This window comes from Cynara cardunculus (genome assembly GCF_001531365.2).
Source record: "Cynara cardunculus var. scolymus isolate 2C chromosome LG 15, CcrdV1, whole genome shotgun sequence".
In the NCBI taxonomy this organism is placed as follows: Eukaryota; Viridiplantae; Streptophyta; class Magnoliopsida; order Asterales; family Asteraceae; genus Cynara; species Cynara cardunculus.
In genome coordinates this window covers 15562044-15585682 of record NC_037542.1, presented here as the reverse complement: position 1 = coordinate 15585682, position 23639 = coordinate 15562044, and the positions used below count along the sequence as shown (strand labels likewise).

Here is a 23639-nt window from a genome sequence, read left to right as displayed (position 1 = left end):
CTTATTTGAAATGGATTTGAGATGGATTTGAAAGGGACGAGGAGTTGGTATTTATAGTAACAAAAAAAGACTACCCTTTTTGGATCCCACATTCTACACGATCCCAATAAATTTTATTTTAACAAATATTAAAAAAAAAATAATTTAAAACTAAATATGACCGTGAAAGAAAATGAGTTTAATCTGAAATGAAAATTTAATGACTAAAAATTCATTATATTATATAAAATCAAAAAATTTATTTTATTATTATTCTTATTGATTATTGTTTAATACATCTAAACAAGCATCCCCTTAATCTTATGTTATGGCGTATCGGCATGTTTGGCAATATCGACATGTTTGGCCGATAGGTCTTTACTCCTAACTTAATTTTTTTCAAATTGAAAAAATCCATATAAATTACAAAAAAGTATATACAATAAAAATTAAAAATAATTTAAAATTATGTAAAATGAAAAAGTGAGTTATTAAGAAATGTGTAAAAAAATGTATTAAAATATATAAAAAGTATAATTACTATAATCATGTATTTACTTCATATTTTATAATAGTTAGATGTAATTATATTAATAAATAAAATTGGTTACATATTCATAAAACCTTATAAAGTTAAGACCGATTAAATACCAAACCTCTAAAAAACATGTTGTGCATTTATGATATTGAACAAAAAAATCTAATAGAAAACCCTAATAAAAAAGCTGACACAATATTGAAAAAACTAAGGTCTTTCACTTCTAAAAAGTACATCGGAGACGTTTTAAGCCAACTTATAAGTTAACTTATTCCTTAAGCTTATTAAGAAAAACTTGTTTGGATACTATAAACGAGTTGATAAATTAGCTTATTTAGTAATGTCTCAAGAGTTTTTTCAATTACGCTTTGTTTTACATATTACCAATTACTTATTCATCAAGTTTTTCAAACGTTAAGTTTTGAATTTTGATGGACAAAAATTCAATTCAAAACCACAAGTTGGACGTTTGAAAGCTATGTGTTAAAGACGTTTGTAAAAGAAAAAATAAGTGATGACTAAAAAGCAAAGCAGCATTAATGTTGAAGCAATGGAAACCATGGGTAGCTCATTGTATAATCGCTAATTTAAGAATCCCAATATTTGTCACCTACTCCCATACCATCCCTAAATCTTTCACGATATCTTATCACCTTTTTAGTATTGCTTATCATAACATTCAAATAACTTTCCATTTTTATATGTGTTTTAATTTATAAAGCTAAACCCTAGCTAGTTTATCAAATGTTGTGGATCAACTTTTCCAATAAAAAATCATAATATACCGTATGTTATTTACATATGAAAATGGTAAAATGATTTAGATACCTTAATTAATATCAAAATCATCCTACATTGAAATCGATAAATTGCAATTGTTGTATATTTCAAAACAAATGAAAAAACACAAAATATATCTCATGTTTCAAAGTTCTTCACGTCTAGAAGGCTCATGCTTTAGAAAACTGAACCACAAATAATTAAATGAAAATCATTAATTAATTCAATTACAATATATAATTATTGATTATGAGGTGTGAAAATTAATCAACACCTCTAGAATCTAATCTTGATGGTTTCTCAAGGAGAAGTATGGTTAATTAATATATGTACTATATATCCATTAGTTTACGATTTACCCTACACACTTGTATTAAAATATGAGAATATTTAATTTAAAGTAAAAAAGACTTGAATATGCATAATAAAGTTCAAAATTTAAAACTATTTTGTAGCGATAAAACAGTGAGCCATTTCGAAAACAAGGGTTTCGTTTTGACGTTTTCTTTCCATCCAAGTCCAAATTTATAATGGGAAAACATTAATTAGATAAGTCTTAGGTAGGTCACTTAGACTATAAAATAAAACATTATTCAACTATAAAGTTAATTCAAAAAAGAACACTTTATTTTATTTAATATTTGTTTCAATATTAATTAAAACATAAAAATAAGAATAAACTGTTGAATAAAAATTGATAAGAAAACCACTGGAAGGGGATCTGATAAGGAAGACGATAGAGGTGATGGCGAAGTGACAAAGGGGTGGGGCGACACTTTATTACACTTGCAATGAACGAGTTTGAATTTTCATAAATTATAGTGTAATTAAAGTAAAAAAAAAAATACCCAAAACATAAAATTGCTTTAAATTGAAAGAAATAATTGTTATGTTATCATCTTTAGACGAAAACATATTTTTCAAAAGGGTTATTTGGTTTATCTACTAATAGTTTCATTAAGAGACAACTTCTAAATTGTTAAGAGATGAATCTTGTTTGGCAGAAAAAAAAGTTTTGTCTCTTAAAACTATTTGAATGATTTTGTATCTTGGGCCTCCCTTAACCATTCAGTGTCATAATTCCATTGTAAATAATTACAAAATAATTATATTTTATTTTGCACTATATCATGAGAGCCTCTTAATCATTCTATACAAAACCATTCAACAACTGTCAAACATCAAGTAATTGACATTTTCATAGTCATGCGACATTTTAGGCCTTTTTGTGTTAGGAACTTATATGTCGTTTTTTTTGCATACTTCTACAAAATAAATGTTCCTACTTGAGTTGAAAATATTGGAAAAGAAAATTTCCATATATTTTGAAGAGTGTATTCCTCTTGATCAACATTATTGAGTATTGATATTGATATTGACCATGGTTATCAACAAAAGCACATGGTCCAGGTTGCTGATCTCTATTATATTTGGATTTGGAAAGGGGTCGGTCCACGTGATTGTTGAGCCTACCTTATAGTTTCTGTTACTGCATTCAATTCGGGAGAAATATGGAATAGAATCTAAATACATTTCTTCTTTCTTATTTCTACATTTTCCTACCATTTTTTTTACAAGAAACCAAATGGTTCATCCCTCTTTTCATCTGATGTCTTGAAATCTACAAACAAAGGTATTCGTTTGATCACCGAAAACAGAGACAGAAATCATAAAATCAAAAGGCTGATGGATTATTAACAAAATGATGTCTTGTAGATTATATACAAACGTTTGTATCATCTTCTTGGTAACTTGTTAACGAAAGCAGAAGTAGTTATGATTGGCAAATAGAAGCCAACAATGGCGGTACAAACAAGGCTACTGGTTCCCGAATGTGTTCTCTCCACTGTAAGTAACGTAAAGAAAACCATCTTCGTCTTTCTTTTCTTCGTATATTGCAGACATGATTGCACCTACAGCAACAACACCACACACATTATAGCTTGCTTAATTAATTAAATACAAATACAAAGGGAGGTTCAGGAGAAAGTCCAAAAACTGAGAAACATTTTGGTAATTCTGGAAGGTATGCATATGTGCATACAAGTAATTGAAGCAGCATGCACACGTGCATACCGAACAAATAGCTTATAACTTACTTGCATGCACATGTGCATATCGTCCAAATAAAAGGTTACCAAGGTGTTCCTCGGTTTTTCATTTTTTTGCAGTTTTCCCCTGAACCTGACAAATACAATCCTTTAAAATGTTACCTGTTGGCGGTAACGCGTTATCAACGAATATAAATATTGCCTTCTCTGCACTCAACTTAATCCTTTTACGAATCACATACACGAATTGACCTACTGTCAAGTCAGCTGGAACAAGGTACCTGAGGATTTCCAACATTCACCTCAACTACAATATACTTCTAAATTCAACCCGCAATCTGCAGTGAACCAAATGGGCCCCAGTATATGACCCCATTCGAAGGTGGGGTCTAGGGGGTTAACTATAGGATGTATGAAGACATGACCTCTACTCACCCTTGTTTCCATGAAAACCCCTGGTTCCAAGGGTGTAAACCTCAACAAGTTCCATTTTACACAATTTAAATTAGTTCAAAACAAGGGATTGCATGCCTTGCAATTGTTATCTACAACTTAGAAATCTATTCGAATTTATTCAAATTTTGGAAGAATAAAGGAGTAACAAAATAATATATGAAAGGAGACAAAACTTGAACACATTCGTGTTACTTAGGAAATTGACAAGTACTAAGTTTGACGCTCATTTATCAAACAAGAAAACCTAGTGTGAAACAGATGGGGTATGCCTACAAAATGGCTAAGGGACGAAAAGATGGTATAATACGTACTTTTTCTTATCAATATTGGGAACATCACTTCTTTCTGCCTTCTCTACGATCACCTTGAAACAGCCAAAGCAAAGGTCAATTGAAACTCATACCAGCAAGTTTTCTTGAAGACTATATCATAAACATGCACTCTATTTCAAGGAACTTGAAGCGAATCGTAACAGCAGAATGTAATGAAAGAAGACATGAATCTCAGTTTTGAGTTCCACAAGCTATAAGCACAGTTTGACCTTAAAAGTCAAAATATATCTTTAAAGCTCGAGTGCAAGATCCTATTTGAAGGACATGTGATGTTCAACATGTAGCTCAATAGCTCCACAGTAAACCCACAAACTTAAGCCCCAAGTTCCCAAGAGCTTCAAGAAAGAACATTTAAGTTGGAGCAAATTCGTGACAAAAGCTGTTACAGCATGTCAAATGCATCAAATTGTTGAATTCATGCTAAAATGCAACAAGTAGTCATCAGTTTTTTAGAGAAAGATCAATACTCACTGGAATTCTATCAGGGTATTTCTCTCTAATTCTAGCAGCCTCGGCACGCCTCTTCTCTGAAACAAACCAACACATAACTCACAAGCTCAATGACATTTAACTCAATCCACCAACATATAAAAAAGACGGCCCTGATACACCATGGCTCCTTGGTTATGCAAGGCCAAGGACTGACCTACTAAGGACTGAGGGGGGTCTCATGCCCCCGCTCACTTGATTATCGCAAAAGAAAAAAATTTAGACGCCTTGAACTATTTTAAAACTAAGTTTGTAACAGAAATCTAGAACAGGCAGGATGGTCTTAGTTGGCCGGATTAAGTCTGCATGGGTTTGATTCTGACTTGTAGCAAAAATGTAATTTTTTGGTTCACAATTAGAGAGCTAATAACTTCTATTCTTACTCTTTATCTCTTTCAATCCTAAGTCACTTTCACAAACGCCTCTAAATCACTTCAATAACACATCGAATACTGTATTAATTTCATCTCCTTTTCCAAATTTGTTTCCACGTTTTGTTAAAGTGCATCCTCACATCATGTTCTTGATCATTAACTTTCCCCAAAATTGTTTCCACGTTTGAGTTTTTCCTCTTGGTTTGTTTGTATTTTTACTTTTAGTTATCGATTTGATTGTTGTTATTTGAAATCCTAGATGCATAAGAAAGTGAAATAAGATGCATAGTTAATTTTGATTTGCAAAACATCCTATTTAATACTAAGAGTTTCAGAAGCATAAGGAAACGAAATTGAAAACCTAGAAAAAAAGACCCAGAGGACAATCAAATCAAATACTAAAGTTGGAAAATTTTATGAACTCAACCAAAAAAAGTTCCCCATAAAGGTGGAAGACGGCTAAAAACATGTCGGGCCTAAGACATAGTCCTGTGTTTTGCTGAAAAGGTCGAGGTTAATTCGATTTTAAAAATGTATTTTATTCCCGAAAGAGACACCATTGATTTTCCCTCGTACCAAACCGCCTCGGCTTGCCCCTTCGATCAAACCCACGACTTTGCGGGCCTTTTGTAAGATCCCACATCGGTTGGGGAGGGTTGCCTTATAGGGACTGGATACCTCCTCTATCAAACGTGTTTTAAAATAGTGAGTCCAGCTGTGTGGACAATATCTGGTAGACTGGTACAGTTGGCCCTGGGATGTTACACCTTTGATCCACCTTAAAAGTGGACCGCTAAAGAAAAGTCTTGGGTCCGCTGCTGTGCGAGGCTGGGAGGACGTCTTTGTGCACAAAAGTTTCCCTTGTATTTTCACAAACTACAAGCTCAATGAGATAAACCCAACCCACCAAAGCACAAAAAGAAGGGTTGACCAGGTGCACCAAGGCTCCTCAGGCTTCGCAAGGGCTGGCAAGAAAGTCTTTGCACACAACGTTTACGGTTTAACTTGCATTGTCACAAAGAAATTGTTCCGTTGACTCAAACGGTCAAACCCATGATCTTCCCAATCTGAACTGGAAAAGGGGGCAAGGCCAAAAAATATGAAGAAATATTGATATAAAAAAATGGAATACATACCAAGATCATGCTCTTGCTTGAATGAGCTCTTGGCCATTTCACTGCAGTTTAAATGATTTAAAAGGGTAAAACAATGAGCACCAGGAAATGGAAAGGATAAATTCATTTGCTTGATGATCAAGTCTAACCCACATATAATCAATACTCAAAGGTTTAAATTCAACTCTTCTCAAAGGGGATTAAAGTCTCACCTAAATATGATCCACAAATAACGATAATAATCGATATTTTTTCACTGGTTAATCAGCACAATCAGATATAGAATCAACATAAACCCTAGTAGTAAGATTCTAACTCGTAACAAGTTCATGTAAATTCAAATCAAAAATTGACCCATCTGGTCACAAACTTGAAAAACCTAAAAAAATCGGTCGCCTTCGTTTTCTCAAAATCATCTCAACAAAAACAAAGAACACAATGAAAAGCAATTGAAGAATCGATCATCCAGACAATTGAATAGAACTAACCTTTCGATGAATTGTGGAGCAAAAACCCGATTGGGGCCTGAATTGATTTTGGAGGATAATAGAAGTATGGCTTTTGCTTTGTTATTCAACTCCAACAAAGCGTGTGTGTGTATAAAAAGGAGAAAGCTTGAGGGGAGGGCTAAAGTTGCATTTTACTCCAGATTATCCATACATTGCCATTTTAAGCCCTTTTGTTATTAAATTTTAACAATTTGGTCCTTCTAAGTTCTTTCATCTGACACATATTAAATGAGGGGGATGACATAACAAACCAAACCACGGCCATGGATCACGTAGCAAACCCATGAGACACGTGGTTGGCACATGTTATCCGTCTATAAAGTGCCTCTATTATTTAAACTATTTACGATACTTGTAATAAAAGCTAACAATACAAGATTTCCTTTTATAGTAAAATACATAAATGGGAATATAAGTAGAACACGATGAGTCTTTTGGGCATGGGATTGCTTAAATGGAATGTGACACAAAAAAGCAAACTATCATATCATACAATATATTCTTATGACACTTAAAATTCAACCTTTTTCTTATCGGTGGCTATGCTTTAGGGGGCATTTGGCTTGCAGGATTCCAATAGAATCTGATGGAATTTGAATAGTCAATTTCGTGACGAAATTTCATTTTGGCATTTGGTTTATCTATTGAATGAAATTGAATCTCGTGAATTTCATTATAGTGAGGAAGGAATTGAATTTAATTCCACCCAGTATTCTTAAAATGATAAAATTACCCTTATTAAACCCTAGAGTTTGATTAAAACTTGTTCCTTCCTCATTCACGTTTTCACAAACTCAAAACACGAGTTTCACATACTCGAGTACAATTCTTTTGATATCGCTAAGAATTCTCCATCTTGTTGAGGACTCTCGACAGATTTGGGTTAAAAATCTTGGTTGTATGATTCTCCTTCACGCTTACCTTCTTCGAAGACGATTTGCTTATGTAATAGATTTTTCTATCTGGTTTTGGGAGTTCGGTTTTCCTGTTTGGTTTTGAACCTTTTATGAACAAGCTCTAGTTCGATGTTTGCTTTTATGAACAAGTTCGTTTAGATTTTGAAATCGATTTTTATGTTGGTTCTTGTTCGATTTTTCTGCTACTACCATCCACCACCTGGTAACCATGTTGTATTTCGATTTTTTTTGCTAGTAACATATGTTTTATGTTTATATATGACTCATAAATTGTAACTTACATATCTTTTTTTTACATTAAATGTTAATTCTTATTATTTATACTCAATAAAAATCAAAGAAAATTATTTGTCATTTTTCATTATTCCATTCCAATTCTTTTGTAAAGCAAATAGACATATTCCAATTCATTTGACAGATTTAATTCAATTTCTTATCAACCAAACATTAGATCAAACCTAATAACATTCAATTCTCTCAAAATGGAATTTGACAGATTAAACCAAACGAACATAAAAAAAATAATACATATTTTCCCCCTTTATCTTAAAGAAACAATATAAAACTCAAGATAACAAATGAAAATTTGAATGTGAACGTTAGATACAACCACCCTCCTCTCTTGGGTTTGCGATAATTTTCTTCATAATGCTTGGTAACAAGAGTTGTCTTATAAACCGTGTGAATGTTGGGAACATCGTAGTTTTCTTTTTAAAGTATATAGCATTTATATACGACAAATGCAATAAATAAACTCATACACCCTCCTCACCGTTGGTAAGGTTTGAACCTCTGACCTCTTAAGAGACCAAAGACTAACCCTTTGATAACGTCCTAGTTCTGACCAACGTAGATCCCGAAAGTTGATTCCTTGCAATTCAAAGATTAGGACTTTTACGGTAGACATATGGTACTTGATTGTAATGGGTGTGTGCATAAAAATATGGTTGAAATTAATGGTCTAATATTATACTAGACAAACGGGCTTAAAAATAAAATAGAAATAGTTAATTGGATACCAATTATTAGGCTTATTGGTCTTTTAAATCAAAATGGGCCAAAACAAACAGGCCCATTCTTGACCCATCTTGTTTATATGAATGTGGGCTGAAACAACATATGCTTGGTTTAATTTCACATTCAAACCCCTTTTTTCTCGACTAGATTTTATCTTTTTTAAGCGGTGACAACTCTAAGGGGACGTTTACTTTGATGGAATGGTTTTGAGGGATTTGGATTTCACAAAAAGATTTGGACTTGGAAGGATTTGAAATTTTTGATATGTTTGGTTTGATGGATTTGGAATGGAATGGAATGGAATTCCATATTCTATAAATAATTTATAAAACAAATTACCAATAATTATAAAAATATTAAATTACCTTTTGTTAATGATTTATTAGAAAACAAGTGTTTTAAACATGTTTTTAAACATTATTATATAAAAATCCTACGAAATCCCATGAAATCTCAACCACTCCTATGGGATCTTAAAATCTTATGTTTAAGGATTTCAAATAATTTATAAGATTTTAAATCCGAACAATCCGGTACACTAAACACAGGATTGGAATGGATTTGAAATGCAAATCCCTCCAAATCCATTTCATTCTTGCAAAACAAACGGACCCTAAGATCCAAGATAGATCGAGACTTTTCGTTTCAACGTAGTTTTATTCGCTTGGATCTTATCATCAATACCTAAACTATTAGCGAAGACGTAAATCGGTAATTTAACAAATCACGTAATAGAAATTGACAAAAAAAAATCTTTAAAGTATTGTGTGTTGATATGGATTGATGGCCAAAATAGTGGACATAGTTTAGTGATTAACTTATCAAACATCTAAAGATTGACTTTTATGAAATAGATAAAGCATGTTATTCAAAGTAATATCATATATGATATGATTCATAAATTAAGTAAAAAGGAAGCTATGTGTCCTTAAAATTGGGCCAAAGACTCATGTAGGGTGTGACACCACTATCAATGGTTGCAACTTATTGATTAAAGACCCTCTCCATTTGTCCCCTTCAATGTCACTAATGTTTGTCTAAATTTAGATATATATGTACCTTTTGGAGTATCATCAACGTTTAGGTTTACTTTCTCGACAACGATAAATAAATAAATAAATAAAACGTAAATTTAAGTGTTTTTTTGTATCGTAAGTTTGATACTTTCGTATTCGTTTTATGTTTTTCATCATCATAATACTTACCAGGTATTCATATATTATTCATGTGGGATAACTTTGCGAGAAGCATTGTTATTAGATGGAGAACAAGAGTCGAGATAGCTTTACAAGAACGAAAGATGATGGATAAACTAAGATTAGTGTTGTGCAGTGAAATCCTAGGTTAATTTGCACAATTGGATTTAAGAATCAAAATCATGTTGTATGCAACTGAACTCAGGGTAAGTTTGTTTTTGGAAGGGCGTCCCATGCTATGTCTGTACTAATCCCGACAAATTATGGCTGTAATAAATCAGTTCTGGTAATTCTTGTGTACGTTTAGAATCAAACTCTGGGCAACTGGGATATTCCACCACATCCCACATGACCTCAACCACTATGTTGAAACCCTTGTGGTTCTCAGGATATGTTTTCAATATCAAACTAGAGTTGGAAATACCAATTATGAAAAGAACGATTTTAAATTGAGAAAATTCAAAATGAATTACAAGTCTTCAAATGATTATGAAGGTAGAAAGTAGCCCAAACATATAGAATTTGAAATGTTCTGCTAATGAGAAACATATAGAATTTTCAAGAAAATTGATAAAAATCATATTTATTAATAACAATTTTTTTTGTTATTTATTAAATGAAACACCTCTTTAATAATTCACTTTACATATAAAAAATGACATTTAGATGATGGTTTTAAATGAATATTTACACTTATTTAGGAGGCAACATTTTCTTTGTTTAGTCCATTTTGTATGGTTGTTTAGGGGGTAGGGCCATAAGGCACACCCGATTTGTAGGCAACCAAAGATGTAGTGGACATGGAAAGATCAATACTTTGTTGTGTAAAACATCAAACTTCTCTTCATTTTACTTGTGGAAATGGTTGCCTTCTATGGAGATTGGAGAGTAAAGCAAAAGCAAAAGGTGGTGTCTGATTGGTTTGAGTTTGATTCCAAAGGTCAAAAGTATCTGGAGGTCACAAGTTCAAACCCAATGAAGAATAAAAATCCCCTTGTGGCCATGGAAGTTCAAATGCGGTGACTCCGGGCTATCTGCAAAGCAGGTGGTCTCCCTGGGATTATTCGACTTGCATAGCGGGTTGGATTCTAAGTTAATAAAAAAAACACATAATCTCATCTCCTCTTTACACAAAAAAAATGTTTATATGTATAAACAAAAAATTGTGTGATAAGGAGAGCTAAGGTGAAAAGTGATTTGAACCCTTGAACATCTTTAATCTCAAACCCACTCATGAATCGTGTTTGATACGGGGATTGATCCGGTGCATCTAATCCTAATATGCATCTAAGGATTAAGATCCCTTCTTACGCTTCTCAACTTAACTCTCCTTCTCACTTGAACTCAACCCTACACACACACACACACACACATATATATATATATATAGAGAGAGAGAGAGAGAGAGAGAAGAACATGTAAGATTCTTTTTATAAGTGACGTGAGAAATGATGAATGTATTTTATGTTATGATATATTTTGTAAAGGTGGTGAAGGTGATGAGACCTGAATGTGTATTTTCACCGGTTTTTGTAGATGCAATCATCTTCACACATAATACATTATTATAAAAGTACCTTAGTATATATATTATGTAATGGTTATGTTATATCATGTACAAACGACTAAAATAGTAAAAAATTGCAAACCATAAGGACATAAACAACAATAAGTTGTAAATTATAAAGACAAAATTAGCAATGAATTACAAACTATAGGGATGAAAACCACACTTTCTAAACCATAGGGACGAAAATCGCAAATTATAACAAATCACAAGGACGAAAAAACACAATTTACTCTTTTTATTATTACTCATTTTACAATTATAATTGGAAACGTGGTTGATCATATAGATGTCTAAATCTATTTATTTATTTGTTTGTTCTGTCACTTTTCAGTATTGTTTTGGTACTGTTAAAGACGAGCAATTTTGTACACATTTATCTTTAACGAGTTTTACTACAATGTAATTTTTGACAATAACAAGCACTAGTACATACTGATCTATTTAAGTCACTTTGTTTTTTGATGAGGGTGTGTTAAAACTCTTCTGCTTCAAACAAGTTGGATTGTGTGTTAGATATCTTGCTCTTACTAGAAAAGAAACAAATTCTCATTTAAAAGTTGTCAAACAAAACCACAAGGGTGGTGCCTGGTTGGTTTGAGCTTGACTCCAAAGGTCAAAAGTATCAAGAGGTCTCAGGTTCAAATCCAAGAAGGAATAAAAATGCACTTGTGGCCACGGAGGTTCAAATGCAGTGACTCTGAATTATCTGCAAAGCAGGTGGTCGTCCTGAGATTAGTTGGTTCGCATAGCGGGTTGGATATCCAGGTTAATAAAAATAAAGTTGTCAAACAACACACCTAACCACATAAAAGTAACATTTAGATGATTATAGAACCACGTAAATGTCAAGAAACAAAAACATGAGATGGACATGTAGACGGATGTTGATATATAATACGTGATTGTATTCTTGAATGTAAATATATCTGCTATATATAATAAGATAAGTTGAGTGCTATAAATGTTTAGAGATCTCTAAAGGGTAAAAGTAGAATTACATATTCGACGCATTATCTTGTATGAGAAAATTATGAGTTAGACGCTAATACAACAAATGTAATATAAATCCTTTTATATGTTAAGTGAATGTATTTGGAAACCACTTAGGTTGTGACACTGGTTAAAGCTTGGAGGAACGTAGTGAAAATCTCATTTTCTCTGGATTCGAGTATAGGTGTTGTCAAAGTCTTTGTGGCTATGGAGATTTATCTTTAATGATTCTAGGCCATTTTGTGACTGGTTGGAGAATTAGCTGTTGTCTATAAGTTGGTTCAAATACCTACAGTTATGCTAAAAAATGTATTTGAAATGTTGTTCGATCCATTCATGTGTGATTACTCAAACAACAATTATTATAGAGTAATTCTTGTGGTTTGTTGAAAATTTCTATTTTCATCCTTATGATTTTGAAATTACGATTTTCATCCTTATGGTTTATAATTCGTTACATTTTTTGTCTTTAGGATTAAAGTTTATTGTTGTTTTCGTCTATATGGTTTATAATTCATTTTTATTATAGTCCTTCCTACTTAAAAGTAGTGTTTTGACTTTAAAGTCGAAAATAAAAATGAATTGCAAACAATAGAGACCAAAATTAAAATTTCCAAAACGAGATGGACAAAATCCATTTTTTTTTAACAAACGATAGGGACGAAAAATATAATTTACTCTATATTATATTTAGCCAATATTTTTTGTGGGACAAAGTAAAGGTGATATATAACTATAAAAATAAGACATCACAACATGTTTTAAGTAAAATCGGCCAAAATAGTTATTCTTCATATTTAAATTGATCTCCTAATTATTTCTTTTCCTGATTTATCTAAATATTACTACCTCTGTAAGTTTTACGTATGCCATTTATGAACCTAGATAAAAGACAAAAAAATCAAATTGTAGGTTTGGTATTCGCAATTGCAGACTTGGCCATCCCGCCACAATTATGGACCTGAGTTAAATCTGACAATTTTTTTTCTTTTAGATGGATCTGCAAGTGACGGAAATAGAACTTGTATATGTAATGAAATTTGGGTAAATCATAAAAATAAATAACTAAAAGACCAATTTATATGAAAAAAATGATTATTTTAACCAATCTTCCATGCTTAAACGTATATTTTTAAACTTAAATTAATAAAAATAGAAAATACAAGAGTTTGAAATAGACATACCAACACACACATATAGACCAGTTACAATGAGTTATATATATAATATATATAAGGTTGGATTTACCTAATATCAACTTTTTTATTTTTTATTTTTATTTATTTTTATTTGTGAGACTATATTAAAGACATGGATAGATGTGTAGAAAGAAGTGAGGTAGAAAGAGGGTAGCTTTTGAAGATGACAAGAAAGTTCTGATTTATTATATTATGACTACTCCTACTATCCAAAACCTTTTTACCGCCGTAGTTTTTATATTAATAACTAATAATAATAATAAGAAGAGGGTTTTTGTCGTGCCGCCGTCCTTTCTTAGGTTGATGACTTTGCATTGACCAACGCGCTGGCCATGTGGCGTGTTATACACCTTCCATGTAGTAGTTCTAGAACGTTGACAGCACATTGACTAGCCTGACCCCACCTTCTTTTAAATAGTCCCTCAACTGGTATTTCGTTTTTCAAATTCTTGTACACGTGTCCCCTCAATCCACATTTCCACACACACAAGAAAAGAAAAAAAAAACTTGTCCATCCTCCTTCTTGTGTAAATATCGTTCCTCTCTGATAATAAAAGCATACACTCAGAGGCTTAGATTCTACTCAGATTTGTCTGTTTTTTTAAAGATCTATAAGCTCACAAGATTTATACTCAACTTATTTAATAAGACACTATGAATGTATAAAAATTTATTATAAAGATTTATCTTTAAAGTGTTTTTTGTAAAGATTCGGTGTAAATTATAGGTCTCACGAAAACATGTTGGTCTTAAATGATTCGAGTTCCATTATTAGGTATCATTATATTAAAGAGTGTAGCATATTGTATTATCAGGTATCATTATATAGTTTAAAATGTTGGCAAATACTTTAACAGTAGAAATGGTAAATGTTACTGCTTTTGTACAAAAAAACTGAGTTCGAGTTCCACTATTGTCAAATTTGTTGTTTTTTAGCTTAAGTTTTAGTGTTTTTTTATATGCTTCTTGTATTTTTAAGAATGTATACAAACATGACTAAAAAAAAATGGGTCCTTTCTATACAAGAATAAGAAACAAACCAACAAGTTTATACTAGTTTTGTGAAAAAAAAAAATTAGATATTCTTTTATAGTCAAATTGTGCCACCTTTAAAAAGAATATAGTTCCGTTACTATCCTCTTTTAGTGTGTGACAAAATAATATCATTTTTAATTAATAAGTAAAAAAGTTAAAGTGTTATAATTCAAGTGTAAATTATTTCTAATCGATTAGTTAGTGTTAAGTAATTAAAAAGATGTATTAAAAGTATATAAAGTAGTTAATATTGAATTAGAATGATACACTTTAAAAGACATGAACAAACCCTATATTAAGTACATATGCATTTAATAAAGATGTCCATAATGCCATACTTAAAAGATTTACATAGTCAATCAAGTTTAGGATATTTGGTCAAATATGTAGGATCATTATTTTAGATTAAGAAGACCAATAATTCACGATATTAAAACTTTAATATTTTCAATCAAAATAGTTTAAATCCTGAAATCTTTAAAATTCATATAGTTTTAATTTTTTTTTTTTTACCAAATGAACGTTTGATAAGAATTTCAAGAGTAAACTCTAATTTTGGTCCATAAGTTTAATGAAATCTTTAAAAGTAGGATTTGAACTTTGATAAGTCTATAAATTATTCTTATAGTTTTCTTTTTGCTCTGAAAATTATCCTTGGTCACTAACTCGAATAACAATCTCCGATAGAGTAAGAGACGGTTTAGTCTTTTTACCTATTTTCTTAAATATTCTTAGAAAAATATAATATATAATTTATGTATTATTTCTTAAATTATATACTATATTTCTTTTAAATCTATATATTTTTTTGTTTATTACTATTATTATGTACATATGGTATATATTTTTAATATATAAACTATTAATATATAAATTTTAAAAACTATGACATATAATATAAGAAACAATGTATAAATTATATATTATATATTTTTTTAAAAATATTTAAGAAAATAAGTGAAAAGACTAAACCGTTCATCACTCTAACGAAAATTGTTAACGGAGTTAGTGACGAACAATTATTTTCAAAACAAAATGAAAACTATAAGAATAATTTCTAGACTTATCAAAATTCAGGTTTCATTTTTTAAAAAGGGGAGTGCTAATGGCACCTTTTTTCATGTCAGAATCAGGTCATTTCAAGCATTGAGAATGTAAAAAGTATGCATTTATGTTAATATGTGTGAAGAAGAAATTCATGGTAGAGGTGCATTAAGCAATGCATAAGGGTGCATTTAGCCCACCTCTTTAAAAATTAATTAAATCTCAGAGACCAAAGTTAAAGTTTAGTCTAATTTTAATAAACACAAAATAATATTTTAATTTTAAATAAATTATTTATGGGAAAATAATACACATTGAAAGCTTGGACGTTTTTTAATATATATAAATACAAACCAAAATAAAAAAATATATAAGCAAAAGGAGGGAGGATATAAGAGTATTCCGATATTTACTAGGAAAGTGAAGGAGAGTGAAAGAGGGGCAACTTATTTCACTTTTATTTTTAATTTTTTAAAAATTTATGATGCACGCATCCGTCCATGGCTCAACATTGAATCCACCCTCGAAATCACTCTCAATTAATTGGAGTTAGAGTTAGAGTTAGAATTAGAATTAGAATTAGAATTTGAAGCCATGGAGATGGAGGTCAAATGGTGATGTCTGTGGATGAAGATTAAAGGTTTGCTTTCTTCAACCTCATTTTCACTCTAAATCTGAACCCAAGATTAAGATTTATGTGCTTCATTTTCTCTTTTTTGATTTGGGTTTCTGTTTAATAACCACAAAGATTTCTTGAATCTTTCTTCTTGTTATGTTTGCTAATTTTCTCTTCTTATTAGATGGGTTTGTAGTCTGTTCACTCATCTCAATGCTTGAGAACTTCACAAAAATGTTCATTTTTGGACCCAAGATTTCTTGAAACCAACTGGATGCTTCACTGGTTCTTTCTCATTTCCTTGTTTTCATTTCGCGTTTGGGGTTGGGGGGCTTGGAATCATATCTCATGCTTTAGATCTTAAAGAACCCGCAAAGCAAGTTCATTTTTGGAGTAAAAACCTCCAAGATTTCTTGAAACTTGTTCTGATGTTCATTTTTATTTTCTTCATTTTTTGTTGCTGTTTAATTGTTTTTTTTCTGTTTAATCAAATCATTAATGTTTTTAATCTCAAGTAACCCACAAAAAAATTGTTCAGTTTTGCACAAAAAAGATCCAAGATTTCTTGAAACTAGTTACTTGTTGTGTTTTCTTTTCTTTTTTGGGTTCAATCATCTTAATGCTTCAAAACCCCCCAAAAATGGACCAAAAAAGAACCTGGATTTTGCATTTCTTTTGGTGGAGGTTTTAATCTGCTTTTGCTGGTTAATTAGGCTCATTTTTAGCTCATTTAAGAGCTTCAAGGAAAACCCCACATAGAAGCCCAAGATTCTTCAGAGTTATTGTTCATTATCATCGTTTGATTCGTGTTTGTAAATAGATGAGAGGAATGGCACATGAAGTTGCAGTTTTCCCACCTTCTATAGATTCCAAAGAAGGCAGCTTTGGTAGCAATAACAGTAATGAACCAATCTCTGTTCTTGACACACGGCGGAGCCCTAGCCCTTCAACTTCTATATCCAATCTTTCCTCCTCCTTCGGCGGCGGTGCAGCCAACAACAACGCAGCGACTGTAGGTGTATCAGACAACAACATCCAACAAAACTGGCCGGAATATTCTGTTCCCCTGGAAATGGGTGTTTCTGGGTCTCTGGCAAACCTTGCCACCATCGCAGGTGGTTGCCGGAAAGACGAGTGGTCGGAGCTACAGCCCATTTCTGCGGAATTTGAACCACAACAAAAAAGATTTGGGGTTGGATTAGATGACTGGGAAAGGTTGTTATCTGAATCCGGTGGTTCTCAGGTGCAGGACCAGGATCAATCCCTTCTCCGGTGGATTTCAGGTGACGTTGATGACACTTCCTTTAGCCTCAAACAGCTCTTGCAGGGCAACCAAATTGACGAAAATGCCCCTCCCACCACCGTTTTCAAAAGCTCATCACCCCCTCAACTCCCCAGCTTCTTCCCCTTCCTTTACCCAGGTCAAAACCCACAAAATTTCAACTCACAAATGATTGTAAACCCACCCTCACAGCAACCACAACCACCGCCACCGCCGCTTGAGATTCAGTTTCACCAATCGAGTCTTCAAAAACCTCCGGCTTTCGACCAGAGTCATGAATTTCTACTCAAGAAACAAAATCAGCTATTGTCACTCCACCAACAGAGATCAATGATGGCAGTTGTGGCAAAGCAAGAACCACTATCACCACCAGGTGCCGCTCCTCCACCGCCCCATTACCACCAGAAACAGCTTATCTGTGACCCGCTATACGCCGCGGCTGAGCTAATGCTATCTGGAAATTTCTCCCATGCGCAAGGGATATTGGCGCGGCTCAATCACCAGCTTCCTTCAGCCATGGCACCATATAAGCCTATTGAAAGGTCTGGTTTTTACTTCAAAGAAGCTCTGCAAATGCAAATGGCTTTTCTGATTTCGAAATGTAATCCAACTTCCCTCCCCCGGAGGGTTGTTCCCTCACCCTCCAATGGCATGTTCAAGATGTGCGCTTATAAAGTCCTTTCAGAAGTTTCTCCAATTATACAGTTTATGAATTTTACTTCAAATCAAGCACTACTTGAAGCCCTTGATGACGCTGATAACATCCACATTATCGATTTTGATATTGGGTTTGGTGCTCAATGGGCTTCTTTCATACAAGAACTTCCTCGAAGAACAAACACCAATGGTGGTGGTTGTTCATTGAAGATAACTGCATTTGCTTCACCTTCGACTCACCACCCCGTTGAACTCGGTCTCATGCATGAAAACCTTTCACAGTTTGCTCAAGAAATCGGGATTTCGTTCGAGCTTGAAGTTGTAAACTTCGATTCTTTTGATCCTAACTCGTTTTTGGTTTCCGGGAAGGCGGCAGTTGGTGTGAACTTCCCAATCTGGTCAACTTCAACCCACTTAGCTGCCATTCCCTCCCTTCTGCACTTCATAAAACAGCTTTCTCCGAAGATAGTGGTGTCGCTTGATCGAGGATGTGAAAGGACAGATCTAACCTTCCCACAGTATCTCATGGAGGGTCTTCAGTACTATGAAGCTCTATTGGAATCCATTGGTGCTGCCAACATTCCTTCATACACAGCTAACAAGATCGAAAAGTTCTTGTTGCAGCCTCAAATTGAAAGCATGGTGATGGGAAAAGTCGAGTTCCCGGAGCCCATGGCGCATTGGAAGACACTGTTCACTGCGGGCGGTTACTTGGCGGTGGGATTAAGTAATTTTGCAGAAGCGCAAGCAGATTGTGTTGTGAAGAGGAGTGAAGTTAGGGGGTTTGATGTAGAGAAGAGGCATGGGTCGCTTGTGCTTTGCTGGAAGAAGCGTGAGCTGATGGCTGTTTCAGCCTGGAAGTGCTGATTGGAAATTGTGTAGAGGTTTTAACTAACCTTCAACTACCTTCATGGATCTTTTTCGTTATTAGTAATTTTAATAAATAATATTCAAACTAAAACTTAATTATTGACTGCAACTTCTATATATTATTGTCTAGTAATCATGATTAGTTGGAAGTGATTTTGATTTGGATGTGCATTATTATTTTGTGTTGAAACTCATGATCATGTATACAACTATATGTTAAAAGATGACATCAAGGGGTTGTTTGGTTGGTTTTCCATTATGTCTTGTATGGATACAGTTGTTTGTATATATTAAAAATGTTTTTGTTTCATAGGGTTTTTTCATAGATGGAAAGATCGTGTTCTTTAATTGGGAGGGATGTGTTTGGAAAAGAACTTGAGTTTTTGCATAAAAGTCTCATTCTAAAAACTTACTAAATAAGTCATTTTTCGATTCCTTTCATGTAGCAAGGATGTCAATTGTATCGAGAATAAAAAGACTATTTTACCCTCAATCACCATACGCCAACCACCACCTCGAGGCGAAAAAAACAAACTATCCCAAGTATTATTTTCCATTTTTGTCAATTTGTTTAACAAGTTGTATTCCTATTCTTGCCAATAAAACACGTCATATTTTTTGAGATTCAATTCCAGTTCTTTAGATATATTCTAAAAACGTTCTATGAATCAAACGTCATTTGATTATAAATATTTCGTCTTATATACACATACACGACTTAGTCAATAAATCCGACTTTTTAATTTTAAATTGCTAAGGTTCATTTTTTTTTGATCGATTAAGATGTTTCTCAATTATATATTTTTATTAACACACATTTCTAACAAAAACGATGACCTCAGTGTTGTTGAAAACAAACTCGCACAAAAATACTTGCAACAATTAACAACCTCATAATTGTAGTAATTATATATATATTGTTAATAATTCTGATTATTTTATCTTTAAATGATTAAGTAAAATAAATTTTCATAACCCTAAAAAAAAAAATTATATATATATATATATATATATATGTTTATAATTCTTTGGTAATAATGTAAATATAATTATACATATGTATATAAATTATTTAACAAAAGTTAAACGCCAAGATTTTGTAATTGTAACCAAATCATACAAGTTATGTGTATTTTTGATTGATTTTATAAGTTTTTAAAGTTAACAATCAAATAAACTTTCAAAACTATCAGTATTTTAAATTCGTATATTTACTCTATAGATATATGGAGACTAGACGGGCTAAAGATGGTTGATTCCTTATTGGTCGAAGAAGAAACGTAGCTTAGTGAATCTGTCTGCTTGCGGTTGCACAATAGATGCCATTCATCGATGTGTACCAACTGTCCCGGATTTAAATCTTGAATCTTTTTCATGTCGAGAATTCTTAGAATCTCTTGTGTTTCCCCAAAGAGAAGAAGCGCATGCCGGATATTCAGCTCTCTTTCCTCGATCCCACTCTCGCGGCATTCTTTGGAAATTACGTGTTGAAGGTTAGTGAAAGAAGCCGAATATATTTTACAAATCATGAGCGATAACTTTTCAAATAATCTCTGGCTGCTTTCGTGGGATTCGAGTTCGGGTGACAACAGAATGGTTTCACATATTCTGTACATAGAATTTGCAGCCAGTAATCTGATACACCATCGAGATGGCTCCTCATTTTGAAACCACTCATTTGAATGCATCAAATGTATCTCCCCGTACTCCATGAATCTTTTCTTTGAAATATCAGAAAGGGATTTGATGGTTTCTTTAATCCCGTTTCCTTTAAGTCGTATCTTGCAAAGATCAACATCTAACCATTTGCGATCCAGTTCGACTCCTGACCAAACTATTTCTTCTGCCATTCTTACATTTTTCAAGTTTATCTTCTCATCCAGATTGTTTTCAATCTCTCTGACGTACTTTAAGCCTTCGTGTACACTGCTAACCAGCTGCTTGATTAATTCTTGATCGATGGAGGGAAGCGCAAGTGCGATGCTTGTTAACGTCACAACTGGGAGCCCCCAACAGTTGGGAGGTTCTGCAAAACCTAGCGATGGAACACTGTCATTATCAAACTCTCCAACTCCTGTAAATGCCGATGAAGAATCAACTTTCTCAAGAAGTTTTATGAGATTCTGTGGCTTCTGGGTTTCACCGAGTTTGATCCAGTGATCAGTGGCGTCAGGGTTGTTTTTCATGATCAGGTCCACCAGATGTTCTTCTCCACCAAGATGAATGACATAACGACTTAGATTCAATCCCAACTCTGTGTCGTTGCTGGAAATACTGTTTTTGCATCTAATAAACCTCTTTAAATCCAAGAACCTACCTACAAAGAAGATGGAAACGAGCCTAATAATTTGACATGAAAAAACAATCCCTCTCTGCAATCCAATAAAGAATCTAAGAGTACGATACTTTGCTCTAAGAACCAACTTTCTGCCATGGTGGCCACTGATTTTGAAGTCCAATGGCTGCAATTGCCACTCAAGTAGCTTCTTTATCCAGTAAATCTCCACACCCAACTCTCTATTACAAGCCTGTTTTGCTTTGTTTGAAGAGCTGAAATTGATAGCCATGAACCATCTAACTGCAGGTGCTATTGTACCTATCCCCACTGCTATGCTTTGACTTATGAGCACCGTTGTAGTTGACCACTTATAATCAGATTCTCCATTGCAGAACTTAAGAGACCATGGCATCAAGTAGGATCTGAGTACTGCCTCTACTAAGATCAGACTATTTAGAAGACAAAATGCACCTGAGGCTGTGCATGGTGCTGACCGTCCGATCACAAATTGAGGACTCGAAGAATACGCCAAGATCCAATATTTTCTTAAATCTTCCCTAATTCCTTCGGTTATCGATGAACTTTTCTTTCTGAAGCATTCGATGTTTGTCAATTTCAGTTTCTGGGTATATTTTATATCCAAGTAAGACTTTGTGGTTGGAACAGCCAAAGACAAAGAACACACAATTGCAAGTAAAATAAGCATGATGAATAGAATGATAGCATGTTCTATCCAGAAAACAAAGATAACCCCAGTACCCATTTGTATGCAGATGTTGGAGATGACAGTGATAACAAGAATCACCAAAGCTATAATACTGATGAACAATTCAGTATTTTTCATGGTTCCTAAAGAAGGCAACAAGTCAGCCATTACCGTACATATGAAAGCAGAGCTGCTTACTTTTGCTAGCTGATCTTGACGGTGAGGCATGGTGGAATTTAGATCCATGGAGAATTTGATGGCTATGGTTATCAGAGTTAGGGTTGTGGCGTTAAGGGAAAAGAATTTGCAAGGGAACCAGAATCTTTTGTACTTGAAGGCATGTAGAGTATCTATGGCGATGGCTGTGGCACAGGTTAAAGATGCAGTTGCTACGTAGATGCCGATCCATGGCATGGGTTCATCGAACTTTGATTGATTCAGAGACCCATCTGGTTTGCAGCCACCATTTGCCATCTTCTCTCCGTTGTGGATCTTTCTTTGCTAATTACTGCTTAAATAGGTTTTTATTGACTTGTGGTATGACTTTGAAGAGAGTTGTACTAGTATCGTGCAGAAAATAGCAGCCACATAATACATATAAAGAGTGGTATGACTTTTTGTCTTCATCCCCTTTTACCCTTCACTGCTCCTCACCTAATGCTTCATCCACATGGCTTCAATGGTATAACCTTCCTTCTTCGTTGATTTGTTGATCTTTGTTCCATCAAAAAATCTGTTTATATATGCTATTCAATCCTTCAATCATGTGTTCTATTCATCTCTTTTACCATCAAAGATATGTTATTATTGTCTTTTTCCCATTAGTCTTCGTCCTTCCCCACCTCTTGATCTCTCTTTCTGGCACTTCCCACCACCATGGCCTCCATTTCGAAAAAGCAACTGGTTTTGGTTTAGATGCAGTGAACATGGGTTGTAAACGAAGATGCAGTAAAATTTAAGATTTTGGTTTTGAGAATAATGGTTTGGAATTGGGTTTAAAATGATCGGATAAAATAAAGAATCATTTATCACATTGAGACCGTTTATTTAAGATAACAACCAAACAACAATTTATTTGTTAACATATAAACAACTTTATCAATTTGCATAGCTTTATTCATACGGGTTTTGATAGAAAACGAAATGAACAATCCCTAAATGTTAATAAGTTATATTTATGCGTAATTTAATTGTAATCTTGAATTTCAGGTGTTATACATCAAGTATTGGTCATTGATGTATTACTTAAAATTCAATATTACAATTAAATTATACATAAATACAACTTATTAAAGCTTTATTCTTGAATTTGTGTAACTAACTGCAGATAAACAACATCAAATACAAGATAAACAACCTATTTTTCAAAATTTTATAACATCTTCAAACTTATATTGTATTAAAATATAAAAAATTATCGTTTTCTCAAAACCGTATAAAACCATATTGTAAAATCAACGGAGACAAAGAATAAAACAAAACATTAAAATTGAGATGTGTCTCGATGCATTTTGCGAGTACCCTTCTAGTTCTCTAAAATAGAGAATCATGAAGAAAACTTCTAATACAGGAAATTATCTAAAACTCTAAGGAGAGTAGGGGTGCTCAAAAACTCGACCAACCCAACTTAACCCAATGC

The 23639-nt window shown here is 33.2% G+C and overlaps 3 protein-coding genes across 3 annotated transcripts; 1 reads left to right on the top strand and 2 right to left on the bottom strand.

Moving 5' to 3' along the window:
• Positions 1–2967: 2967 nt before the first annotated feature.
• LOC112527778 (autophagy-related protein 8f) lies at positions 2968–6689 on the bottom strand. Its single transcript, XM_025138578.1, has 6 exons — positions 6603–6689; positions 6136–6176; positions 4608–4663; positions 4116–4168; positions 3511–3629; positions 2968–3210 (listed from the first exon to the last, which is right to left on the bottom strand). The coding sequence occupies exons 2-6, from the start codon at positions 6170–6172 to the stop codon at positions 3116–3118; spliced, it is 360 nt and encodes a 119-aa protein (XP_024994346.1). The 5' UTR covers positions 6173–6176; positions 6603–6689; the 3' UTR covers positions 2968–3115.
• Positions 6690–17036: 10347 nt separating this feature from the next.
• On the top strand, positions 17037–19270 carry LOC112528594 (scarecrow-like protein 6). Its single transcript, XM_025139617.1, has one exon. The coding sequence runs from the start codon at positions 17037–17039 to the stop codon at positions 19011–19013; it is 1977 nt and encodes a 658-aa protein (XP_024995385.1). The 3' UTR covers positions 19014–19270.
• Positions 19271–20227: 957 nt separating this feature from the next.
• Positions 20228–22474, bottom strand: LOC112528593. Its single transcript, XM_025139616.1, has one exon. It carries the CDS (start codon positions 22472–22474, stop codon positions 20228–20230), a length of 2247 nt encoding a protein of 748 aa, XP_024995384.1.
• Positions 22475–23639: the final 1165 nt, after the last annotated feature.

What these genes read in the sequence shown, in the direction of transcription:
- LOC112527778 (XM_025138578.1), bottom strand. Translation starts at nt 6,172, where the DNA reads ATGGCCAAGAGCTCATTCAAGCAAGAGCATGATCTTG. An exon ending in CAAGCAAGAGCATGATCTTG is followed by an intron (nt 4,664 to 6,135) that starts GTATGTATTCCA and finishes GGTTTGTTTCAG; the next exon opens with AGAAGAGGCGTGCCGAGGCT. An exon ending in TAACGCGTTACCGCCAACAG is followed by an intron (nt 3,211 to 3,510) that starts GTAACATTTTAA and finishes TTGTTGCTGTAG; the next exon opens with GTGCAATCATGTCTGCAATA.
- LOC112528594 (XM_025139617.1), top strand. Translation starts at nt 17,037, where the DNA reads ATGGCACATGAAGTTGCAGTTTTCCCACCTTCTATAGATTCCAAAGAA.
- LOC112528593 (XM_025139616.1), bottom strand. Translation starts at nt 22,474, where the DNA reads ATGGCAAATGGTGGCTGCAAACCAGATGGGTCTCTGAATCAATCAAAG.